Below are 20,033 nucleotides of genomic sequence, written 5' to 3' on the forward strand. Positions count from 1 at the left end.
GATATTGCAATAGATCAATCTAGATGTTGCAAAGGGTAGTCTTACACACATGCATAGATATAGTCACACACACATACATAAATATATAGTCACACACACACATAAATATATAATCTCACACGCATGTATAAATGAAGTCTTACAAACACACACACTTACACAAACACTTCACGTTCAACAACTAGCTAGCCCACTGTAATGATTTTTTCCTTGACACCTTTTTGTTCCCATGGCAATATGTCTTTGGGCATGTTCTTTTCCACAACACCGATCTTCTTAGGAAAGTTTATAAATAGTGGCATCTCATCGTAGTTATTGTAAGATTCTACAACGTCCACGCCATCAACTCCGATAATGTGCTATTTCTCGGAGGCAACTACGTGCTTTGTCTTCTTCTTCAGGGAGAGGTTACTTTGTGGGTCAGGCATATAGAAAATTTATGCGACACGTGAAGCGAGCACCCAAGGGTCATCTTGGTAGCCTAGATTCTCGAGGTCCAGGACTCTCAAGCCGATCTCGTTTAGTTGGTGTTGTTTGATCCAATGACATCGAAACAGGGCCACCGTTATATCCCTTCCATAGTCAAGTTCCTATATCTCTTCAATGATGCCAAAGTGTTAGATCTTTCGTCCCATTCCATCGAGAACTTTTATTCGAACGCCGCAGTTTTGGTTCACACATTTACTATCATTTGCGTGTGTATAGTACGTATATCCATTAATGTCTGTTTACTAACACTTTATTAAATAAACACTATTTACTAACACTTTATCAAATGAAGAAGTGACCAAAATAAAGGTTATAGATAGTGATGATTTCAACAACTTTTATGTTGACGACTTTTGTAGTTGAAATCATTTAAGGTTTTAAAATCTTGTTTGAAATTGCCATTTATTGAAATTCAAAATTTGAACTGTTCAAATTTTATCAAATAAAAAGATGACCAAAATAAAAGTTATAGATAGTGATGTGTTCAACAACTTTTATATTCGTCACCTTTACAGCTGAAATCATTTAGTGGTTGAAAATCAGGTTTGAAGCTGTCATTTTCTGAAATTCAAAATTTGAATTGTCCAAAATTAGTGACAAAGATAGATGACCAGACTAAAATGATAGAGCATGATTTTAAAAAATTTTAGGAAAAAAACCATCACATTTGGAGTTAGTATGAGGGAGAAAAACTAGTTATAAGTTTCAGCCACAGATTAAAAAGAGAAATCACACTTGTTCATCATGGATCACCATGAACAGTTGTGATTTTTCTTTTTAATCTCTGGACAAAATTTGTAACTAGTCTTTCTCCCTCATACTAACTCCAAATATGATGATTTTTTCCCTAAACTTTTCTAAAATCGTGCCCTATCAAGTTATTATGTTGATTTGGTCATTCTTTTCGTTTTACAAAGTTTGAACCATTTAAATTTTTAAATTTAAAAAAAATGATAAGTTCTAACATGATTTTAAAACACCAAATGATTTCAGCTAAAAAAGTGATGAATACCAAAGTTGTATAACTCATCAAGATCTAAAACTTTTATTTTGATCATTTTTTCATCTGACAAAATGATAGTAAACATTATTCATAAATCAACATGTCTCTCGTATAGTTTATGAAACGATGAGTGATATGTGGATTTGTGAACAATATTTACTAACACTTTGTTAAATGAAGACATGATCAAAACAAAGTTATAGATAGTGGTGAGTTCAACAGCTTTTATGTTCATGACATTTCTAGTTGAAATCATTTAAAGTTTCAAAATCTTGTTTAAAGTTGTCATTTATTAAAATTCAAAATTTGAACTGTTCAAATTTAGTCAAATGAAAAGATAATCAAAATACAAGTTGTAGATAGTAATATGTTCAATAACTTTTATGTTCATGACTTTCTTATTGAAAATTATTTAAGGTTTCAAAATCTTGTTTGAAGTTGCCATTTATTGAAATTCAAAATTTAACCTTTTCAAATTTTGGCAAATGAAAAGATGACCAAAATATAAGTTGTACATCTTGATGAGTTCTACAACTTTGATGTTTATAAAATTTTCATTTGAGGTAATTTATTATCCTAAAATTTATTAGTTGTTTTGAAATTCAAAATTTAAAATTTTAAAATATTATTTTTGTAAAGAAGAAAATATAGAATTATATCTATATATATATATAATAAAATTGTTTATATATATATATTTGAGTAAACTGCACGGCCGGTCCTTAAAGTATTAGATGAGTTTCATGTAGGTCCCCAAACTACAAAATCGCACGTATGCTCTCTTAATGTATTTAAGTGATCTCATCTGGATTCAAAATAGACACGAGGAGGGTTAAAAGTTGACGTGGTCGTCCACGTGGTCAGCCATGTACCCACGCGCTCAAGACATGCTCGCCCAGCCCGCCATGGCCGCCGTCGGCCACGCTGGCCACAGCGACCCTGACCAACATCGCGCTCGACCTCGTTGCCCCGTGGCCACCCCTCTCCTACCGCCGCACCCTACCTCGGCGACCCATGCACTCGAGCGCTGCCCCAGCACCTCCGCGTACGCACGGCCGCGTGCTCCATCGCCTCTGTGGCTGGCCCTGCCTCGCGGTGCCGCTGCTGCCGCGTTCACGCGTTGCCACTGCCGCTCCTGCATGTTCACTGCATCTCGATTCCAAACAGCAGTAGTAGCTTCCCCCTGTTGCGTGCTCACTACATCTCAATTCCAGAGGGAGAAAGACAAGCGCTTCAAACACGACGATGATCGCGCCGCCCAGCTCTGTTCCATGTTTCTACGTGTTGTTTCTCCCTGTGGTTTCATCATGCTCGGCCGACGATGTTGACTTCATCTACCAAGGTTTCCAGCACGCGCACCTGACCCTGGACGGCTCTGCGTCAGTGCTGCACGGGGGCGCCCTCCAGCTCACCAACGATAGCAACTGCCTTGTCGGCCACGCGTTCCATGGCTCTCCCGTACGCTTCCTCGACGGTGGCGGGAGACCACTGTCGTCGTTCAGCACGGCCTTTGTCCTCGACATCGTCACCGTCGGGAGCGGCAGCGGCCATGGCCTGGCCTTCGTGGTGGCCCCATCCACCGTGCTTCCCGGAGCGGCCCCCGAGGTCTACCTCGACGTCCTCGGCCCAACCACCTACGGCAACCCCGACAACCACATCTTCGCAGTGGAGTTCGACACCGTGCTCGACCTGGAGATGAACGACACCAACGGCAACCACGTCGGCGTCGACGTCCACAGCCTCATCTCCAACGTGTCGGAGCCTGTCGCGTACTACACCAGCGATGGGGATGCCGGCCGAAACACCAAGGTGGTGCCCGTGATGCTGGAGAGCGCGCAGCCAATCCAGGCGTGGATAGACTACAACGGCGGCAGCGGCGTCCTCAACGTCACCGTGGCCCCGGTGTCCGTGGCAGACCGACCTCGCCGGCCGCTGATTTCGACAAAACTCGACCTACGACCGATCTTCAGGGAGGAGATGTACGCCGGCTTCTCCTCGGCGACTGGGAAGCTGGCGAGCTCGCACTACATCTTCGCGTGGAGCTTTCGGACCAACGGGCTCACACAATCCATCAATCTCCGGCGGCTACATGGTGGTCGGTGAACTACTACTATTATCGCACCCTGCCTCGGCGACCCACGCACTCGAGCACTGCCCCAGAGCCTTCGCGTGCTCCGTTGCCTCTGTGGCTGACCCTGCCTCGTGGTTCCGCTGCTATCCTTGCCTCGCGGTGCCGCTGCTGCCGCATTCACGTGTTGCCGCTGCCGCTCCTGCATGCTGCGCCGCGCCAGGCCAAGCCGATGAGGCAGTGCACGTGCGCCCCTCGCCGAGTCATATTCCGTTCGGTCCAGTCGCTACGCGATGACGGTGCCTGGCCCATCTACACCCATGCTGGCATGCTCTCTTAGCCTGGCCGGCCTTGATCGAGCCAGAAACTCGCCGCCCTCACCGCCATCGACGCCGGTAAACACCGCCACCTCCCCGTTTCCAAATTCGCACAACTCAAGGCCTCCTGTTCCAATTCCTTGCACACAACTATGCCCAGTTGTTGTTTAGCCCCTGGAAGGGACCCCGTTGCAAACCATCCACGGTGAGCGATGAATTTTGGAATCTCGCCGCTGCGGTCCGCCACGGTCGAGCGAGCTCCTGCAGCGCTCTCGTGCGTGGGTCATCGGGACGGGGTGGGGCGGCATCTGGCCAAAGGAACATCAGGGGAGGGGTGGCCGTAGGGCGATGTGGTCGAGCGCGATGAGGGTCAGGGTCGTAGCGCGGCTAGCGACGAGGCTATCGTTGTTGGCGGTGGCCATGGCCGGCTGGGCGAGCACGCCTTGAGCGCGCGTGTACGTGGCTGACCACGTGGATGGCGACGTCAGCTTCTAAGTCTTCTTGTGTGTATTTTGGACCTAGATCAGACGATCTAAATACGTTAGGGAGTCAAACGTGCGATTTCGTAGTTTGGGGACCTAGATAAAACCCGCTCAATACTTTAAGGATCGGTCGTGCAATGAATTTATAAATTTATATTATTTTCTTTATATATGAATGAATTACAGAATTAATAATTAAAATAAATTGAAAAATTATTAGGAAGTATATATGTGTATTAGGAAGCTTGTTCATTCCTTCCATGTACACTGATTGTATTCCTTATATACCAAGCCTGATTGGCTATATAATAGAGGTCACCCCCTCATTAGGGGTGAGGTGTTTTCCCAATCTCCTTTCTATACGGTATCAGAGCATTAGATCCTGAGCCTCCTCTCTTCTCCCTGCGCCTTCTCCCCCTGCCGCCCTGCGCCTTCCCCTCCTGGCCTGCTGTGCCATGGCCACCGTATCTGGATCCGGCGCCCCCACAGCCCCTACTGCTAGCCATGTGCCGCCCTCTAGTCCGCCTCCTGCTACCAATGGTGGCACCTCTGTGCCGCCCACTGCCACCGACAACTTCTCTGGTGCTCCTGCTAGCGACACGCCCGACGGCGATGGCTTCATCTCCCCTACCATCCAACCCTATGCCACCGTCAACGTCAAGTCCCATATTCCCGTGACGCTGACGATGAAGTCCACTGCCTACTCTAGATGGGCGTCGTACTTCAAGTCAGTGTGCGGTAAGTTCAGCCTCTGGTAGCACATCGATGGCACGATGGCCCCTTGCCCCCAGGATCCTGCTTGGGGTCAGGCGGACTGCTGTGTCCGCTCCTAGTTCTTTGGCTCCATCAATGACTCCGTCCTCAACCTCGCCATGACCAATGACAACCAGACCGCACGGGACCTCTGGCTCGCCACCGAGGGACTCTTCCGCGCCAACAGGCAGTCCCGGGTGATCTTCCTCAGCCATGATTTCCACTCCATGACGTAGGGCGACTCCTCCGTCGTTGAGTACTGCGGCTGCATGAAGACCCTCGTCGACACCCTTCGCGACGTCGGTCATCCCGTTCAGGACTCGTAGCTTGTCCTGAACCTACTCCGCAGCCTCAACCCCTACTTCACCACCACAGCCAATGACATCGCTAACTCCACCGCTGGCTTCCTGTCCTTCAACCAGGCGCGGGACATGCTTGCTCTAAAGGAACTTTGCCTTGCTAATGAGGAGAAGGTCTCCAACTCCATCCCCCTGCTTGCCGAGAACCCTTCATCCTCCTCCTCTGGCTGTCTAGGCGGGTGTTGCCCACCTGCTAGACCTGTTTAGCCCGGCGACAGTAGCACCAATGGCGGCAGCCGCAGCGGTAGCGACGGCTGCACCAGCGGCGACGGTGGCAGCAAGAAGCGGTGGCAGCAAAAGAAGGGCGGCGGCGGCTTCTAGGCCCCATCCGGCAACCCTCGCCCCACCAGCCCATGATTCTATTTTAGTCCTGGAGACACCTCCTATGGCGCTCCAGGCTTCCAGCAGGCCAGCAGTCAGGGCAGCGGGGGCTGGCGCGCCGGCGCCCCTAGTCTTCTGGGCCAACCCCCGCAGGCCCAAGCTGCCTACGTCCCCACTCAAGCGCCCACCTAGGATCAAGCAGGACTGGTCGCTACCTTAAACCAGATGGCGCTGTAGAATGGTGGCTGGGTCGTTGACTCAGGAGCCTCCGGCCACATGTCGTCTACGAATGGTATTCTTCTTTCCCGACTCCCTCTATCTCACTCCTCCATTACTATAGGTAATGGCCACACCCTTCCAATCACGTGCCGTGGCAACTCTACCCTCACCACCCCCACCTCCAGTTTTCAGCTTAACAACATCCTTGTTGTCCCTTCCTTAATCCGTAATCTGATTTCGTTCGTCAGTTTACTAAGGATAATAACCGCACCATAGAGTTTAACGCTTTTGGTTTTTCTATCAAGGATTTTCCGACCAGACGTGAGATTCTTTGCTGTAATAGCATCGGCGATCTTTACACCTTTCCTCCAGTCGCAAGCTCTATAGCACCCCACGCCGGTCTCGCCATCTCCTCCAATTTGTGGCATCTCCGTCTCGGTCATCCTGGTCCTACCGCCATCACTACACTTAGACAGAAAGCATCCATTACTTGTAATAAAGACAGTCACACTCTATGTCACTCATGTCAATTAGGGAAACATGTGCGGTTACCTTTCTCTAATTCCAGCTCTCGCGGTTCCACTCCTTTTGAGTTAGTCCATTGTGATGTCTGGACTTCTCCGGTAGGTAGTGTTTCTGGTTATCGCTACTACCTTGTCATTTTGGATGACTTCTCACATTTCTGTTGGATGACTCCTCTTGTTCACAAGTCTAAAGTCGCCAAACACATCATAGACTTCTGTGCATATGCCAATACATAGTTCAGTCTTCCCGTTCGCAGCATATAGGCTGACAACCGAACCGAGTTTGTCAATAAGACTCTCACATCTTTTTTGACTTCTCAGGGCATCCACCTGCGCCTCTCATGTCCCTATACTTCTCCTCAGAATGGGAAAGCTGAGCGTGTCCTCTGCACCCTTAATAATGTGACTCGCACCCTACTGATTCACGCCTCCATGGGCGCCCCATACTGGGCCGAGGCACTCGCCATCGCCACCTGTCTTCTGAATAGGCACCCTTGTTATGCTGTTCAGAATAACATTCCCTACCAACTCCTCTACTCCTAGCCCCCCGAATGCTCTCACTTGCGTGTATTCGGTTGTTTGTGCTACCCTAATCTCTCAGCCACGGCACGCCACAAGCTTGCTCCTTGATCTGCAGCCTGTGTCTTCCTTGGTTACCCTTCGTCCCAAAAAAGGGTACCGCTGCCTTGACCTATCCACCCGTCGAGTCGTCATCTCTCGCCATGTTGTCTTTGATGAGTCCATTTTCCTTTCTCCTCCCACCCTACTCACCCATCATAGCTCGACTTCCTCTTGTCGAGCCCCTCTGCTGCTCCTACTCTTGCCTCGGTCGCTCTGTCCTCAGATGTTGCGTAGCCACGGCCATCACCCGCTGTTTTGCAAGAACTTCCCGACGATGACCCCGCAATCCTGGTACGTGGCCCAGTCGTGTACCACGCTCCATCTATGGGAAGGACGCCGCCCTCTTCCTCAACTGCCGGTACGGCCCGCTTGGACATCGTCCCTGCTCCTGCAGTTGTGGGTTCCACCAGCCGCCCAACGCCTACAGCCAGCTGGTGCTGCCACTGCCTCATCACTACACCAGGCGGCCACCAGCGGCTACGGCACCTGCTTCGGTGCCTCCTGCAACGCCGATGCCCATGGTCTTGGCACCAGCAGCCCCGGTGCCCACACCTCTGCTGCCGCCACCTGCGCCCGTGGCACCTTAGGCGCCCGTAGTCCTGGCATCGTCGCCACCTCCTACTCCTACACGCCCTATCACTCAGACTATGACTAGGGCCATTCAGCGGGTGTCCTACCAGGGCTTGACTGGGGCCAAACTACTGCAGTGCTCTAGCTGACGCCAACTGGCGTGCTGCCATGGTCGACGAGTTCCAAGCTCTCATGGACAACGACACTTGGCGCCTCATCCCGCGGCCGCCCAGTGCCAATGTCGTGTTGGGCAAGTGGATATTCCGGCATAAGTTCCATGTTGATGGGTCACTCGCCCAGCACAAGGCACATTGGGTGGTCCAAGGCTTCTCTCAGCGCCACGACATCGACTACGACAAGACCTTCAGTCCGGTTGTCAAACCAGCGACGATACAGACCGTCCTCATCATCGCCGCTTCTCGCGCCTAGCCGATCCACCAGCTAGACATGAAGAACATGTTTCTTTACGGCCATCTCGCTGAGACTGTCTACTGCCAGCAGCCTCTCGGCTTCGTCAACCCCACCGCTCCAGATCACGTCTGTCTCCTCTAGAAGTCCTTGTATGGATTGAAGCAGGCACCGAGGGCGTGGTACCAGCGGTTCACCTCTACATTCGACAGCTCGGCTTCGTCACCTCCGTCTCTGACACGTCCCTCTTTGTCTACAAAGAGGGGCTGAGCATCGCCTATCTGCTGCTCTATGCCGATGACATCGTCCTCACCGCGTCGTCCTCGACTCTTCTCCAGCACATCATGGGGCGCCTTCACTCTGAGTTCGCCATGACAGATCTTGGAGCCCTGCATCACTTCCTCGGCATCTCAGTGACGCGTTCTTCCCAGGGCCTGTTCCTGTCTCAGCGACAGTATGCCCTGGATCTTCTTCAGCGTGCTGGCATGGCTGAGTGTCACTCTACAGCGACTCCCGTTGACACTCATGCCAAGCTCTCCGCACAGGATAGCGCCAAGCTCTAGGACGGCTCTGAGTACCGAAGCCTTGCTGGGGCCCTTCAGTACCTCACCCTGACTAGACCAGATTTGGTGTATGCGGTTCAGCAGGTGTGCCTCTTCATGCATGATCCGCGCGAGCCCCATATGGCCCTAATCAAGCACATCCTGCGCTATGTGAAGGGCACACTCTCCTCCGAACTTCACATCGGCACCGGCTCTGTTTAGTCTCTGACTGCCTACTCCAACGCCGACTGGGCTGGTTGCTCGGACTCTCGACGCTCCACCTCCGACTTCTACGTCTACCTCGGCGACAATCTAGTGTCTTGGTCCTCCAAGCGCTAGACCACGGTGTCTCGATCCAGCGCTGAGGCGGAGTATCGTGCTGTGGCTCATGCTGTGGCCGAATGTTGCTAGCTGCGCCAACTTCTCCAGGAGCTTCATGTCCCGCTTGCTTCGGCCACTATTGTCTACTGTGACAACATGAGTGCAGTCTACATGACAGCCAACCCGGTGCATCATCGGCGCACGAAGCACATCGAGATTGACATGCACTTTGTCCTTGAGCAGGTGGCCTTGGGTGAGGTCCCGGTCCTCCATGTGTCGTCCTCTCACCAGTTCGCGGACATCATGACGAAGGGCCTTCCAACTACATTGTTCACTGAGTTTCGGTCCAGTCTTTGCGTCCGTGATCCTCCCGCTACGACTGCAGGCGGGTATTAGGAAGTATATATGTGTATTAGGAAGCTTGTTCATTCCTTCCATATACACTGATTGTATTCCTTATATACCAAGCCTGATTGGCTATATAATAGAGGTCACCCCCCTCATTAGGGGTGGGGTGTTTTTCCAATCTCCTTTCTACAAAAATATTTGTAGGGGCGGCTAACTCAGGAATCGCCCCTATAAATAGAAACACCGAGGGCGGCTGGTGAGTGAGCTGCCCCTACAAATCCGACCCATTTGTAGGGACGTCTCGTATCACTAGCCGTCCCTACTGCTCCATTTGTAGGGGCGGCTGGTCTCCTTGGTCCCAAGCACGCCACTATAGGGGCGGCTCCATCACCAGCCGCCCATACAAAAAAATTATCCCGTTGCTACAAACGTTTCTGTAGTCGTGGAAAAAGCTAAAATCAGAACATTGTGTAAGTAATCAAAGGTCTATGCTGCACTGCAAAGCTACAGAAAATTAAAATTAATAAGGAAGGCTTGACAGATTGATCAACTGTAGAAACTTGATCAGTAAGCACAAGCAATATATGTGGACATGAGAATACACCATTTATCATTTTTCACATGTTCAAAACAAACAACAATTACTGATAAGTAGTAGTAGATGTAGAAATTATAGTAAGAAACATAAAAAAAAACTCAAATTTTGTGTGAATATGCAATACTGAAATAGTGAAATCTACTGGAAAAGGAAAGAAAAAAGATTGTAGGTTTGCTCCGCTAATGAGCCCATACAAAACTGAAAAATTGGTGCGATTGTATTTCTACCCTGAGCAAAAATTTGTTTAGCAATATAGTTAACCAATTATGGCAAACAATCGCAAATAAAGAGTGACTTTTTCAGTTGTCTCATAGCACTATTGTAATTTGTATATAATAGAAATACAGAACCAAATTAGGTCAGGACCACCATCTTTTATTTAGGCTTCATCAGAAATTCAGAAGCATATTATGTTAATATGAACTTTTGGAAACAAAAGATAATGCTATGTCAAATCTGGAACCTGACAAAATATGCAACTGAAAATTTTGTTTTGGACAACGGCAAGGAATTTCCTTCAAAGCATGAACCTTTTTTTTTGAACAAACATGAACCTGTATTTGCAATTAAGAAAATGCATTCATTTGATATAATAAAGTTGTTGCAATAGTATATGAATTTGTTGAAATTAGCAGTGCAACTAGCAAAGTACAGGATGGAATATCCTTCCATAAGTTACAATTATTTTCAGAAGTAGACTCCCTCTCCTAGTTTCTTTTGCTTCTGCGGAGTGCAGTTTCTCCTACCCTCTTGTTGGCCATGTTGTTTAGTTCTTTTGAACCTCTATTTGTACATCTTTTTTTTTCTCGAACACGCAGGAGAGCTGCGTAGCATTTCATTAAAAGGAGAAGAAAGAGTCGTACATAGACCCAGACACACACACGCACCTCCTAAAAACTTGATAAACTGATCACCTGAAAATTTTAAAAGAAATGACCGGACCAAAACAAACAGCCCCTAAGAGACCCCCCTGGCAGTGAGGGAGAGGCCCTTCGCTCCTGCCAAACACCATAACTCGGCTTCTTCCTTTGCAAGGAGCAGCGCCGTGTCCAGTCTGGGGGTGGCTCCATTGAAAACACAATCATTTCTATGCCTCCAAATGGTCCATGCACCAAGCGTGATGAGGGTGTTCAACCCTTTCCCTCTGTCACCGTCTACAGCAGCTTCTGCTTTCATCCACCAGTCCTCCCAGGAGAGTTCTGTTGCTTGTGGGGTGAGAATAGAGAGTCCAACACCATGCAAAAGATAATACAAAAATTGTCTTGCAAACACACAACCAATGAGAAGGTGCTGAATGTCCTCATCTTCTTGGTCACACAATGGGCATTTGCTTGGATGGGGAAGGCCGCGCCGGGCCAATCTATCTGCTGTCTTTTTCTTTCTTTTTCATAAATAATAAAAAGCTCTTATAGTGGGGGTCTCCCTTGCTGTATTTTTGGGTAAAAAAGATTTTGTACAGTGTGTAAATGCTAAGGAAGGATAGAAAAAAACAAAACAAAAAGAAAAGGCAAGATAGCAACATATTATGCCAATTTGTAGAGCCAAATACTTGTGTGTGTACCATAAAGCTATATGCTAACTTAAAATTACCAAGGTTTTTTCATTAATTAATTTTAGTGTGATGCGAATCAAAATTGGATAATATGAAATAGAATTGTAGTACAATACTTTAATGCTAACTGTTGCATGTGTTGAAACATTATTTGTTCTTCCAGGATGACTGGCTAGTGCAATCTTTTACCCTAAAATAGTTCTCAAAGAAGGACCATTGTTTAGTGTTTACAATGGTGGCATTTCTGCATTTGCTGAACACTTATCGTACTAGTTTCATTCTAATAGGATGCTTCAAATGGTTCATATTGTCAGTTCCCTGGTCTTTGTAGCGATATAGCAAATTAAATAATGAGGAAAAGAGTATTTCTACCAGAATATGACAAAGAGCTACAGAGTTGCAGTGAAGACATTGGTAACTCTCAGATATATAGGGAGAAGACTGTTGACTGGAAGTGTGCTTACCTGTGTTGAGCACTTGAGCAACTTCATAGTATATCAACCCTATATGGAGAATGGCGCCCCCCAAAGTGGAAGATAGAAAGTTATCAGTTGTAGAAGCTGCAGAAAGTTATCAGTTGTAGGAGCTGCAAGTAAGCACATTTAAATGAAAGAACTTCCAATATTCTGACAAAGTAAGGATTTCTGTTGGTAAAGCTATGCAAATTGTATTTTTCCTTTCTCTAATATAAAAACAGCTATATTTTGTAATCATACATTTCACAAGTGTGGCAGAACCCAAAAACATAAATGTGAAGCCTTTTTTGTAGGTTACTGTATAACAGCAAGAACTATGATGAGCAAGTGGTCAAACCATGTTGAGTTATTGGTGCTCTGAATTACTATGGTCAGTTGTTTACAGGGGAGGTTGTTGCTAAATCTACATTGATGGATCCAATTTTCTATAATCACATCATCACGGTAACTGAACATGAAACCGGCCTTCTAGATAAAAAAAGAAGGTACAAATGTCTTATCTATCCTTTAACCTTTGTGCCCCTGGATGTATTTGTTCTCAGCACCTAGCAGCCAACAAAGCTACCTGCAGGCTGCAGTGTAGGTCTAAAAATTTGACGCAGCTATATGACCCTAGGAGGTAACATAAATTAATTGACAAACTTCAAAAGTACACTGCTGAGAAATGAAACTTCCATCACCTTTCATGAACCCTTTTCTTTCAACAGAAAACTAAACAATTGTGGAAAAGTGGCCAAAACAAAATTTAACCCTGTTCAAGAAAAACAAATTTCAATTGAAGCTAGTCAAAAGAGAGAAAGGGAAAAGTGCATATAGAGCTACAAGGATTCAGGACTTAATGCCTTTATATTTTTCTTCCATGTAAAGGTAACAGTGACATGTTACTTTTAAATAAACAAAGACTCACAAATTATGATTGAACAGGGATAGGCACCAACTCTGCATCCAAGGAAATAACTAATAATGAAGGAATGATCACGCTGAAGCAAGAACAGAAAATACAAGCAGCATAGAACAATCATCCCAGTAATTCAACTTAGGATCGTCGCAGCACAGTTGAAATTTCAAGTTGCGCTACCCAGTTTCTCAAGAATATTCATATATTTGGTCACCCAACCAAACCAGCAAACCGATGTTAGCATTATGATTTGTGAAGCAGACATTTGATTGACACATCAAGTATCCAGCACCCAAAAATAACACCAGATGTTCCTGAGCAGAAATATATTAAAAGTATAATTTCACAACAGCACTTACTATTCGGGATTCGCGAAAAGCAATCAAAATCATAGGAGAGAAGCTACAGAGAACCTATGAAATCCAAACGTAGAATAAAATACACAATAAAAGGCTTAAAAGAAACAACCAACAACAACCTTGACACAAACACTGAGGACCTGATAACTTAACAAGTACATACCAGTACTGTGACAATTCAGTTTACTTTCCACAAACATGTGTACCACAGAGGAGGATACATATCAACAGAAGATAGCATGGTTCTGGATACATGAATAGGTTAAGCTAAGCAGAACACCCTAGAAGTTGACAGATTTGCCCTTGCAGTCTTGAGATTCAGGGAAGATCCTTCCTAAAGAAGGTCGGGAATAGCAGCAGGGTCAAGCTCATAGAAGCCACAGAGCTTGCCACCATTCTCTTTTGTCAGGCGGAATGATGGTATCCGATGAGAAAACCTCAGGTTCTCTTTCCTTGGTACCTCCAGTGCTCCTTTCTGCACATCAGGCTTGAACACAGAGAAGTGGCCATCAACTTTGGTCAGGAAAGCAAACAGAGTGGTAGTTCCAGTGCACATCCTGATCTCGCCAATGGCATACTTGGAAGGACGATATTTACTGGAATGAACCCAGTCGGGTGCCCAGTTCTTGTAGATGGCCCAGACCTCACCTACCTTTGGAAGAATATTGATCTGATGCTTTGTACCAATTTCCCACCTGCTTACCACTAAATGAGAGAAAGCACAGGTTTCACAATGCTCAGTTGTTGAATTCCGGATCACAAATTCACCACAGCTCACAGGGATGTCCTGCTCCAACCAATGCTTATCCACCCCCTGAGGAAAAGTCTCGAGCCAGGTCAAATGTACTTTGAATGGTTCCTTCTCAACTTTGTTTATCCAACCATAGATGTTGGGAAATGTATCAGTACTGCTGTAGAGAGCCCAAATTTGCCCACGCTCAAACTTCTCGCACGAGCGGTCTTGGACGAAATTGTAGAATTCAGAATCAGGATATGCAATACTGATAAACTCAGTAACTTTTTCCTTGTTGAGATCGATGAAAGAATCCAGAGTAATGGAAGGAAACACTGTGGCTAAGTCACAAGGAAGAGCAGCAGTATCCAGTTCCAGTAACCCTCCTACACCTACCTTTTCAGTTCCATTTGTTTTATAATAAGGTATGCTGTGAGAAAATCGAAGTAGCTGACTCGATGGTATCAAAATATGGGTTTTATCCTTGGGCTCCGCAAATAGGCTCACAAAGCCTTCAATTTTGACCAATGGGAAAACGATAATACCAACACTCGTTGAATCATCAGAAACTTCCACAACATCAAAGTCAACAGATTGATGATTATCAGTTTCTCTCCGCAGCAAACTTGATTCTTTGTAAAGAGCCCATATCTCGCCTTTCTTAGGATGAATTTCAAATGAAGTCCTATTTTTGCCTGCTACCCATGAAACTTTGTGAGATAAGTACATGGATGGGTCTTCTAGTACACATGTCTCTCCTAAGCGGAAGTTTCCACGTGCAACAGGCAATTCTTTACGAGTCCATCTGGTCTCTGGTAAATTCACTGTGTTGTGTTCCAGCCAAGTCAACTGAACATTATTGTTGGAAGCATCGACGTGATTTATCTGAGCATAATTTCTCGGCATGCAATCATGATCATCATAAATTGCCCAGATTTGATTAACTGCTATCCTGTTAACTTTTCTTAACGTTCCGAAGTCAAAGAAATCTGAACACTCATAGGTAATCACAGGATTATAATGCGTCTCATTAGCAATATCCATCCCATCCTTCTTGTACTTTTGCTGACTGCCTTCTTGTGTTGCATTTCCCTCGTCTTGGCTGTCCAATGTGCTGGGAACAGGTTCAACAGCTTGATTTTCACCAGCAGCAACATTATCACTACACACTTTATCATCAGTTGAATTAGTGTCAGCAAGTGAATTGTCCTTCCTTTGTCTGTCATTGTTACAAGGGTCCCTGCTGCGGATGCTACCAGTGCAGCCATAGGCAATCCCAGGATTGCCATGCGTCTGATTAGCAATATATGTAGCTTCCTCCTTGTACTTTTTCTGACTACCTTCATGTGTTGCATTTCCTTCACCTTGGCTGTCCATGGTGTCAGAAACATGTTTGGCAGCTTGAGTGTTAGCAACAGCAACATCATCATTATACATTTTATCAGCAGTGGAATTAGCATCAGAAAGTGAACTATCCTTACTTCGCCTCTTATTGATACAAGAGTCCCTACTATGGCCTCTGTCAGCACAATCATCATGCTTCCTCTTGCCAAACATCTGAAGATTGCATGACCCTGCAGCTTTTGGCACTATAGATGCATCCTCTCTACCAAAGTTCTGGTTGACAACATCAGAAGCAGGAGACTCTAACATCGTACTTCCAGTTGCACCTTTGTCTACAGAAGGTGATGAAGTGTGAGATTGGTTTACTGCTGAACACTGAACTACATTACTTCTTGTCTCTGAACTACCTTTCACATGGACACCTGAGATTCCAAACCACATTATATGTTCCTCAGTACATTTGGAATCCACTGTTGGTTCGGAATCCATGCTCCCTCCTGTACAACGAAGCTCTGTGTACTGTATCAGTTGATCAGGGACACCGCATTGTTGACGTGAAACCATTTGTAGTGAAACTTGAGAATTATCAGGTGCAACTGACAGGAATCTCGAGGGCACAGCCTGCTCAATCAACTTAAACGCAAAGAAATTTTTGCCACAGTCAACACACATGGCCAAAAAGTTCCGCTGGTAGTAGACAAATCGCTTCTGACAGTGTGGACATGCAGTCCAGAAAACAATTGCACAATCATATGGTTGTAAATGTCTAGCCCCGCTTCTTTTTCCAAGAGTTATGTCTGATAGCCCAGCAGTCTGTCTTTTGATGTCATAGCAAGATCGCTTCACATGATCAGACAATATCAGATGAGCTTCTGAAACCAACTTGAAAGCAGCTTCAGCACCAGGCAGAGTATTTTTGTTGGGATGAAGCCAAAATGCAAGTTCATCATATTTCTTCCTTATCACAGTGTCATCCGCTGTTACCTGTACTTGAAGGATACCATACCAGTCCAACTGCCTGTTGATCTTTGCCTCAGCCGCACAGTACACTTTGCAGACAGTTAACAACTGGGATAAGTTCTCCAGCTCTGGATAAAGCCTTTGAGCCTGAAGTGCAACCCTTTGGGCACCAGAAAAATCTCTTTTCTCCAACTTCTTTAAAGCAATTCTTCTAGCCCTTACGGCTTCTTCTCTATTGCATTCCATCATGCTATCTTGCAATTTATCCCAAACAATTTTCACATTTATGCAATAATCAGGTCCTGCATGTATAAAAAAATAATGTTGTTGGTAACAAAAATATGCGCCTCTGACAAAAGCTATAGATGAACCTGACAATTACACAAGGATACTACTATCATGGATATATAACAACATTAACCACACACATGAATTAAGAATTCAGAGTAGATGAAAATACATTTAAGTTTACTACTAGCAGAATTGGACATGACATAACAGACGAAAGCAATAAAGCACAGACAACAGTTCAGGCGTAAGCCTTGTAACCGTGACATTTCATTGGACTGGAGCTAGCCAGATATAACCTAAAATGGTAACTAAATCTTGAACTGACTGTGCCATTAGCCCATTACTTGTTTCTTGCAGTGATTTGATCCAAATTCGTTTACACTTCTATCAACACAAAAGGTATGATTTACTCACATTTCTTGTCTAATCAAGTCAGCCAGCTCCGATGCACGTACTGTTGAATAATGAATACGAATAGTCGCAGGTGACAGATGCGCAGAAAAGTTAGATATCACACAAACCACAGTAAACAGTCTTAGATCTGGCCATCGCATACACAGACATAAAACCCAATAAGAACAGGTACATGAAACAGAGATCCGAAACACCAATGTCTTGTATCAGGTAAAGACTTATTAGTAGTGGGCGCCTAGCCAAACCCAGCAACTCCTGCCGCAACCGCAACTCTGCCACCTCTTCACAATCGATTAAAATATACAGCATGTTAAAGGTGTTCCATTTCTTAATGCAGGAGTCAAGAAGTTCAGATACGAGATGCAGAAAGCCCCACCATCCGTGACTTAACTTACGAAAAAAAGTGCAACTTGCCCGCAGAGATCACTGCCTCTTCACAATCGATTAAAATAATGGCGAGCATGTGGGGCCGCAGCTGCATAAATCTAGCATCACCATCAACACTAATCCTCAGAATCCTACCGGATGAGGCGGCATTAACCCTCCAACGCGACTAAAAAAACGGAAATCTTTCTCTCAACGACCGGCCGGACAGGTCCCACGGGGCGAATGCGTGACCCGCGACCATTAACCTAGGCCAGCCTCGCGCGAGCGATCCAAGAAAGGGGAAGGGGGAAAGGGGACAAGGGGCGGGGTTAACTAACCGGAGCAGAGAGGTGCGCCTGAGCTGGGTGACTGGGGAGGACGGAGGGAGGCTGGCGACGAGTCGCCCGGCGTCGGGGGCGGCGGGTGGATCGGTGGCCAGTGGGGACTGGGGAGCGGCCGAGTGGTTGCGCCAGTGTTGAATGCGTTCACCTTGGAGCTGGACGTTCCGTGCGGCCCCACCTGGAAGAGACACAAGAGTGCCTGGCTGAGAGCTCGCCTGGAAGGTGGAAGCTGCCTGTGTGCCATTTGGATGAAGCCCTGAGAATCTTCCTGAGGCTAAGCGCACCGCTCCTCCGCTAAAGCAGCCTGTAAACTGGGCATGGCCCACATGGCCCATCAGCCTGTACAGGTTACTCACCTTGGAACGCTGCCAGCCGCCACGCTGCCAGCCGCCAGCCGCCAGCCGCCTGTATTTCGATCCCCGACTCAACGAACAAACGAACCTGCCGTTGCCGTCACTGAGCGTGGACTGCACCGCCGTCTCCTTCCTATCCGCTGAGCTCCTCGTCGATTCCTTGTAGCTAAGAGTGGTCATGGCCTAGAAGCATCCATTTGAGCTATCATATGCCCCATCTGGCAGCCCAAATAGCCGGATTTGATCTCGGCATGGCTGGCTGCTAGGGTTCGTCGCCTATTCCCTCCACTTCATCGAGGTCCTGTTCTATCCACCCCCGTCACCTGTTCCCTCCACGGCCATGGCAGGCTGCTTTGGTTCTTCCATGTGTAGAACGTGGGTGATAGAGGAAGAGGAGGACGAAGATGATTTTCATTTGATTGTTGATGACGACGTCTTAGAGCTACTGGAGTCGTTCGAGCTCGAGAATGCTGGACCACGGCGGGAGAGCGCCTCCAGATCTAGAGGTTGCACAGACTGCAGGGATAGGGATTACCTTCTCCGTCGATGGCGAATCGGCGACCGCGCTGTAGAGCTCTCCTCCGAGTCCGTCCGTGCCCGCCTCAACTCTCTCCGCCGCCGACGACAAGGTGAGTGGCGCCTCCCGGCCCCCTTCGCTGACCAGCCCCTGCACTGCCTCCTCCTCCCCTCCGCCCCCTATGCCCTCGGATTTGAGGGAGACCACCGGCTTCCCTAGGATGCCGTCGGGGAGAACACGGACACTTCGCAAGGCTGCCGCGAGAGGAGCGGTTGTTGCGGTGGAGAGGATGGCGGTGGAGAGGACGGACGCTGGGTTTGCAGATTCCCTGTAGCAAACGGAATGATTGGGGAGTAGATAGAGTTGTGCAGTGCGGGAGTCTGAACTGTATATTTGCAGTTCAGGACGGTTTGGAGCTGTGGTGCGGACAGCCTGAGCCAGGCAGCAGCACGAGCACCAGGCGTAGGGAAACGGTAGCCTGGCTCAGGCACCTTGATTTGCCTGCACTAATTACATACTGAACAAGTATTTTTTTATTGCTAATGGTCACTTAATGAAGTTCATAAAACAATGTTTACAGAATGAAACGCTATTTGCCTACTTTATTTCCTTTTTCTGGTAGACTATTGTATTATACCATACTAATATATTTTCTTTCATAGTGTTTTTTAGAGCTATTTTCTTTTGAATGTGAACCAGGAAAATAATATTAGTTCTAAAAAATTGCTATTATTAGCGAAAAATGAAATAACAAAAAAATACTGCAATATTAGTACTTTTCTCTCTCTCTCTCTCTCATATTAGGATGCAAAGCATAATTAAGTTATTAAGTACAATTAACTTTTTATTAAATTATTCTTTAGTTAATCAAGAAAAAATAATATTAATCTAAATCAACTAGTTTCTTAATCAAACTTTATAAGTATCTGTTAATCCCACATCATAGATATTTTAATACACATCCACGCCATGTATACCCTCTTATTAATGTTCTCAGGCACAGACCTCCAACCAAACAATATTTTTAGATTTGTTTGGCCAGACAAGAATAACTAACTTTCTAGGCAACTCCGAGGCAATATTTTCTTCCAAATAACTTCTCTAGGTTTCCATCAAAACAGGCACAGAGTGCGCGAGAGCTATAGCGAGCGAGGAACAGTAAGAAATAGGAAAAATGATGTTTGATGTCTCTATATAAATAAACGTCATTGTGTGTGTTTTGGATTATTCTAATTCTCTGTTTGGTAACTGAAAATTGTGATACCACTTTATGTTTCCAATTTTACTAGCGTGACATCCATTCATATAAAATGTACTCATTCGATCCCAAACAAAATGCACATTAAGTTTTTTAGGAGTTAAATTCTTTTAGATTTAGGCCCTGTTTGGCAGGGCTTCTCCACCGGCTTCAGGAGCTGTTTGAAGCCGTTTTCTACCAAACGGGGTAAAGTAAAATAGCTTCACTTGTGAAGCCCCTAAAAACATG

The 20,033-nt window shown here is 46.3% G+C and overlaps 3 protein-coding genes across 5 annotated transcripts in view; 1 reads left to right on the forward strand and 2 right to left on the reverse strand.

The window, feature by feature from the left end:
• The first annotated feature begins 2,737 nt into the window (after positions 1-2,737).
• LOC136480404 (L-type lectin-domain containing receptor kinase SIT2-like) lies at positions 2,738-3,595 on the forward strand. The gene has a single exon (XM_066477956.1). The coding sequence runs from the start codon at positions 2,738-2,740 to the stop codon at positions 3,593-3,595; it is 858 nt and encodes a 285-aa protein (XP_066334053.1).
• A 7,072-nt stretch (positions 3,596-10,667) lies between these two features.
• LOC136484017 (uncharacterized) lies at positions 10,668-17,911 on the reverse strand. 3 transcript variants are annotated; one of them, XR_010765723.1, is made up of 5 exons: positions 17,675-17,911; positions 13,392-16,567; positions 12,652-12,722; positions 11,960-12,055; positions 10,668-11,370 (listed from the first exon to the last, which is right to left on the reverse strand). XR_010765723.1 is itself a non-coding variant. In XM_066481188.1 (3 exons), exon 3 carries the CDS (start codon positions 16,512-16,514, stop codon positions 13,563-13,565), a length of 2,952 nt encoding a protein of 983 aa, XP_066337285.1. In that variant the 5' UTR covers positions 16,515-16,567; positions 16,971-17,251; positions 17,675-17,911; the 3' UTR covers positions 13,027-13,562. The 3 variants fall into 3 exon arrangements, 2 of the variants coding, with proteins under 2 accessions (XP_066337285.1, XP_066337284.1); XM_066481188.1 differs by lacking the exons at positions 10,668-11,370; positions 11,960-12,055; positions 12,652-12,722 and adding an exon at positions 16,971-17,251 and having other exon boundaries at positions 13,027-16,567; XM_066481187.1 differs by lacking the exons at positions 10,668-11,370; positions 11,960-12,055; positions 12,652-12,722 and having other exon boundaries at positions 13,027-16,567.
• LOC136484016 (uncharacterized) overlaps positions 13,341-20,033 on the reverse strand; it is a 40,623-nt gene continuing 33,930 nt past the window's right edge. The window contains exon 3 of the mRNA XM_066481185.1: positions 13,341-13,368. The gene's annotated coding sequence lies outside the window, so the exon portion shown is untranslated. The remainder of the gene's footprint in view (positions 13,369-20,033) is intronic.

The sequence above is a fragment of the Miscanthus floridulus genome, chromosome 9, assembly GCF_019320115.1.
Source record: "Miscanthus floridulus cultivar M001 chromosome 9, ASM1932011v1, whole genome shotgun sequence".
In the NCBI taxonomy this organism is placed as follows: domain Eukaryota; kingdom Viridiplantae; phylum Streptophyta; class Magnoliopsida; order Poales; family Poaceae; genus Miscanthus; species Miscanthus floridulus.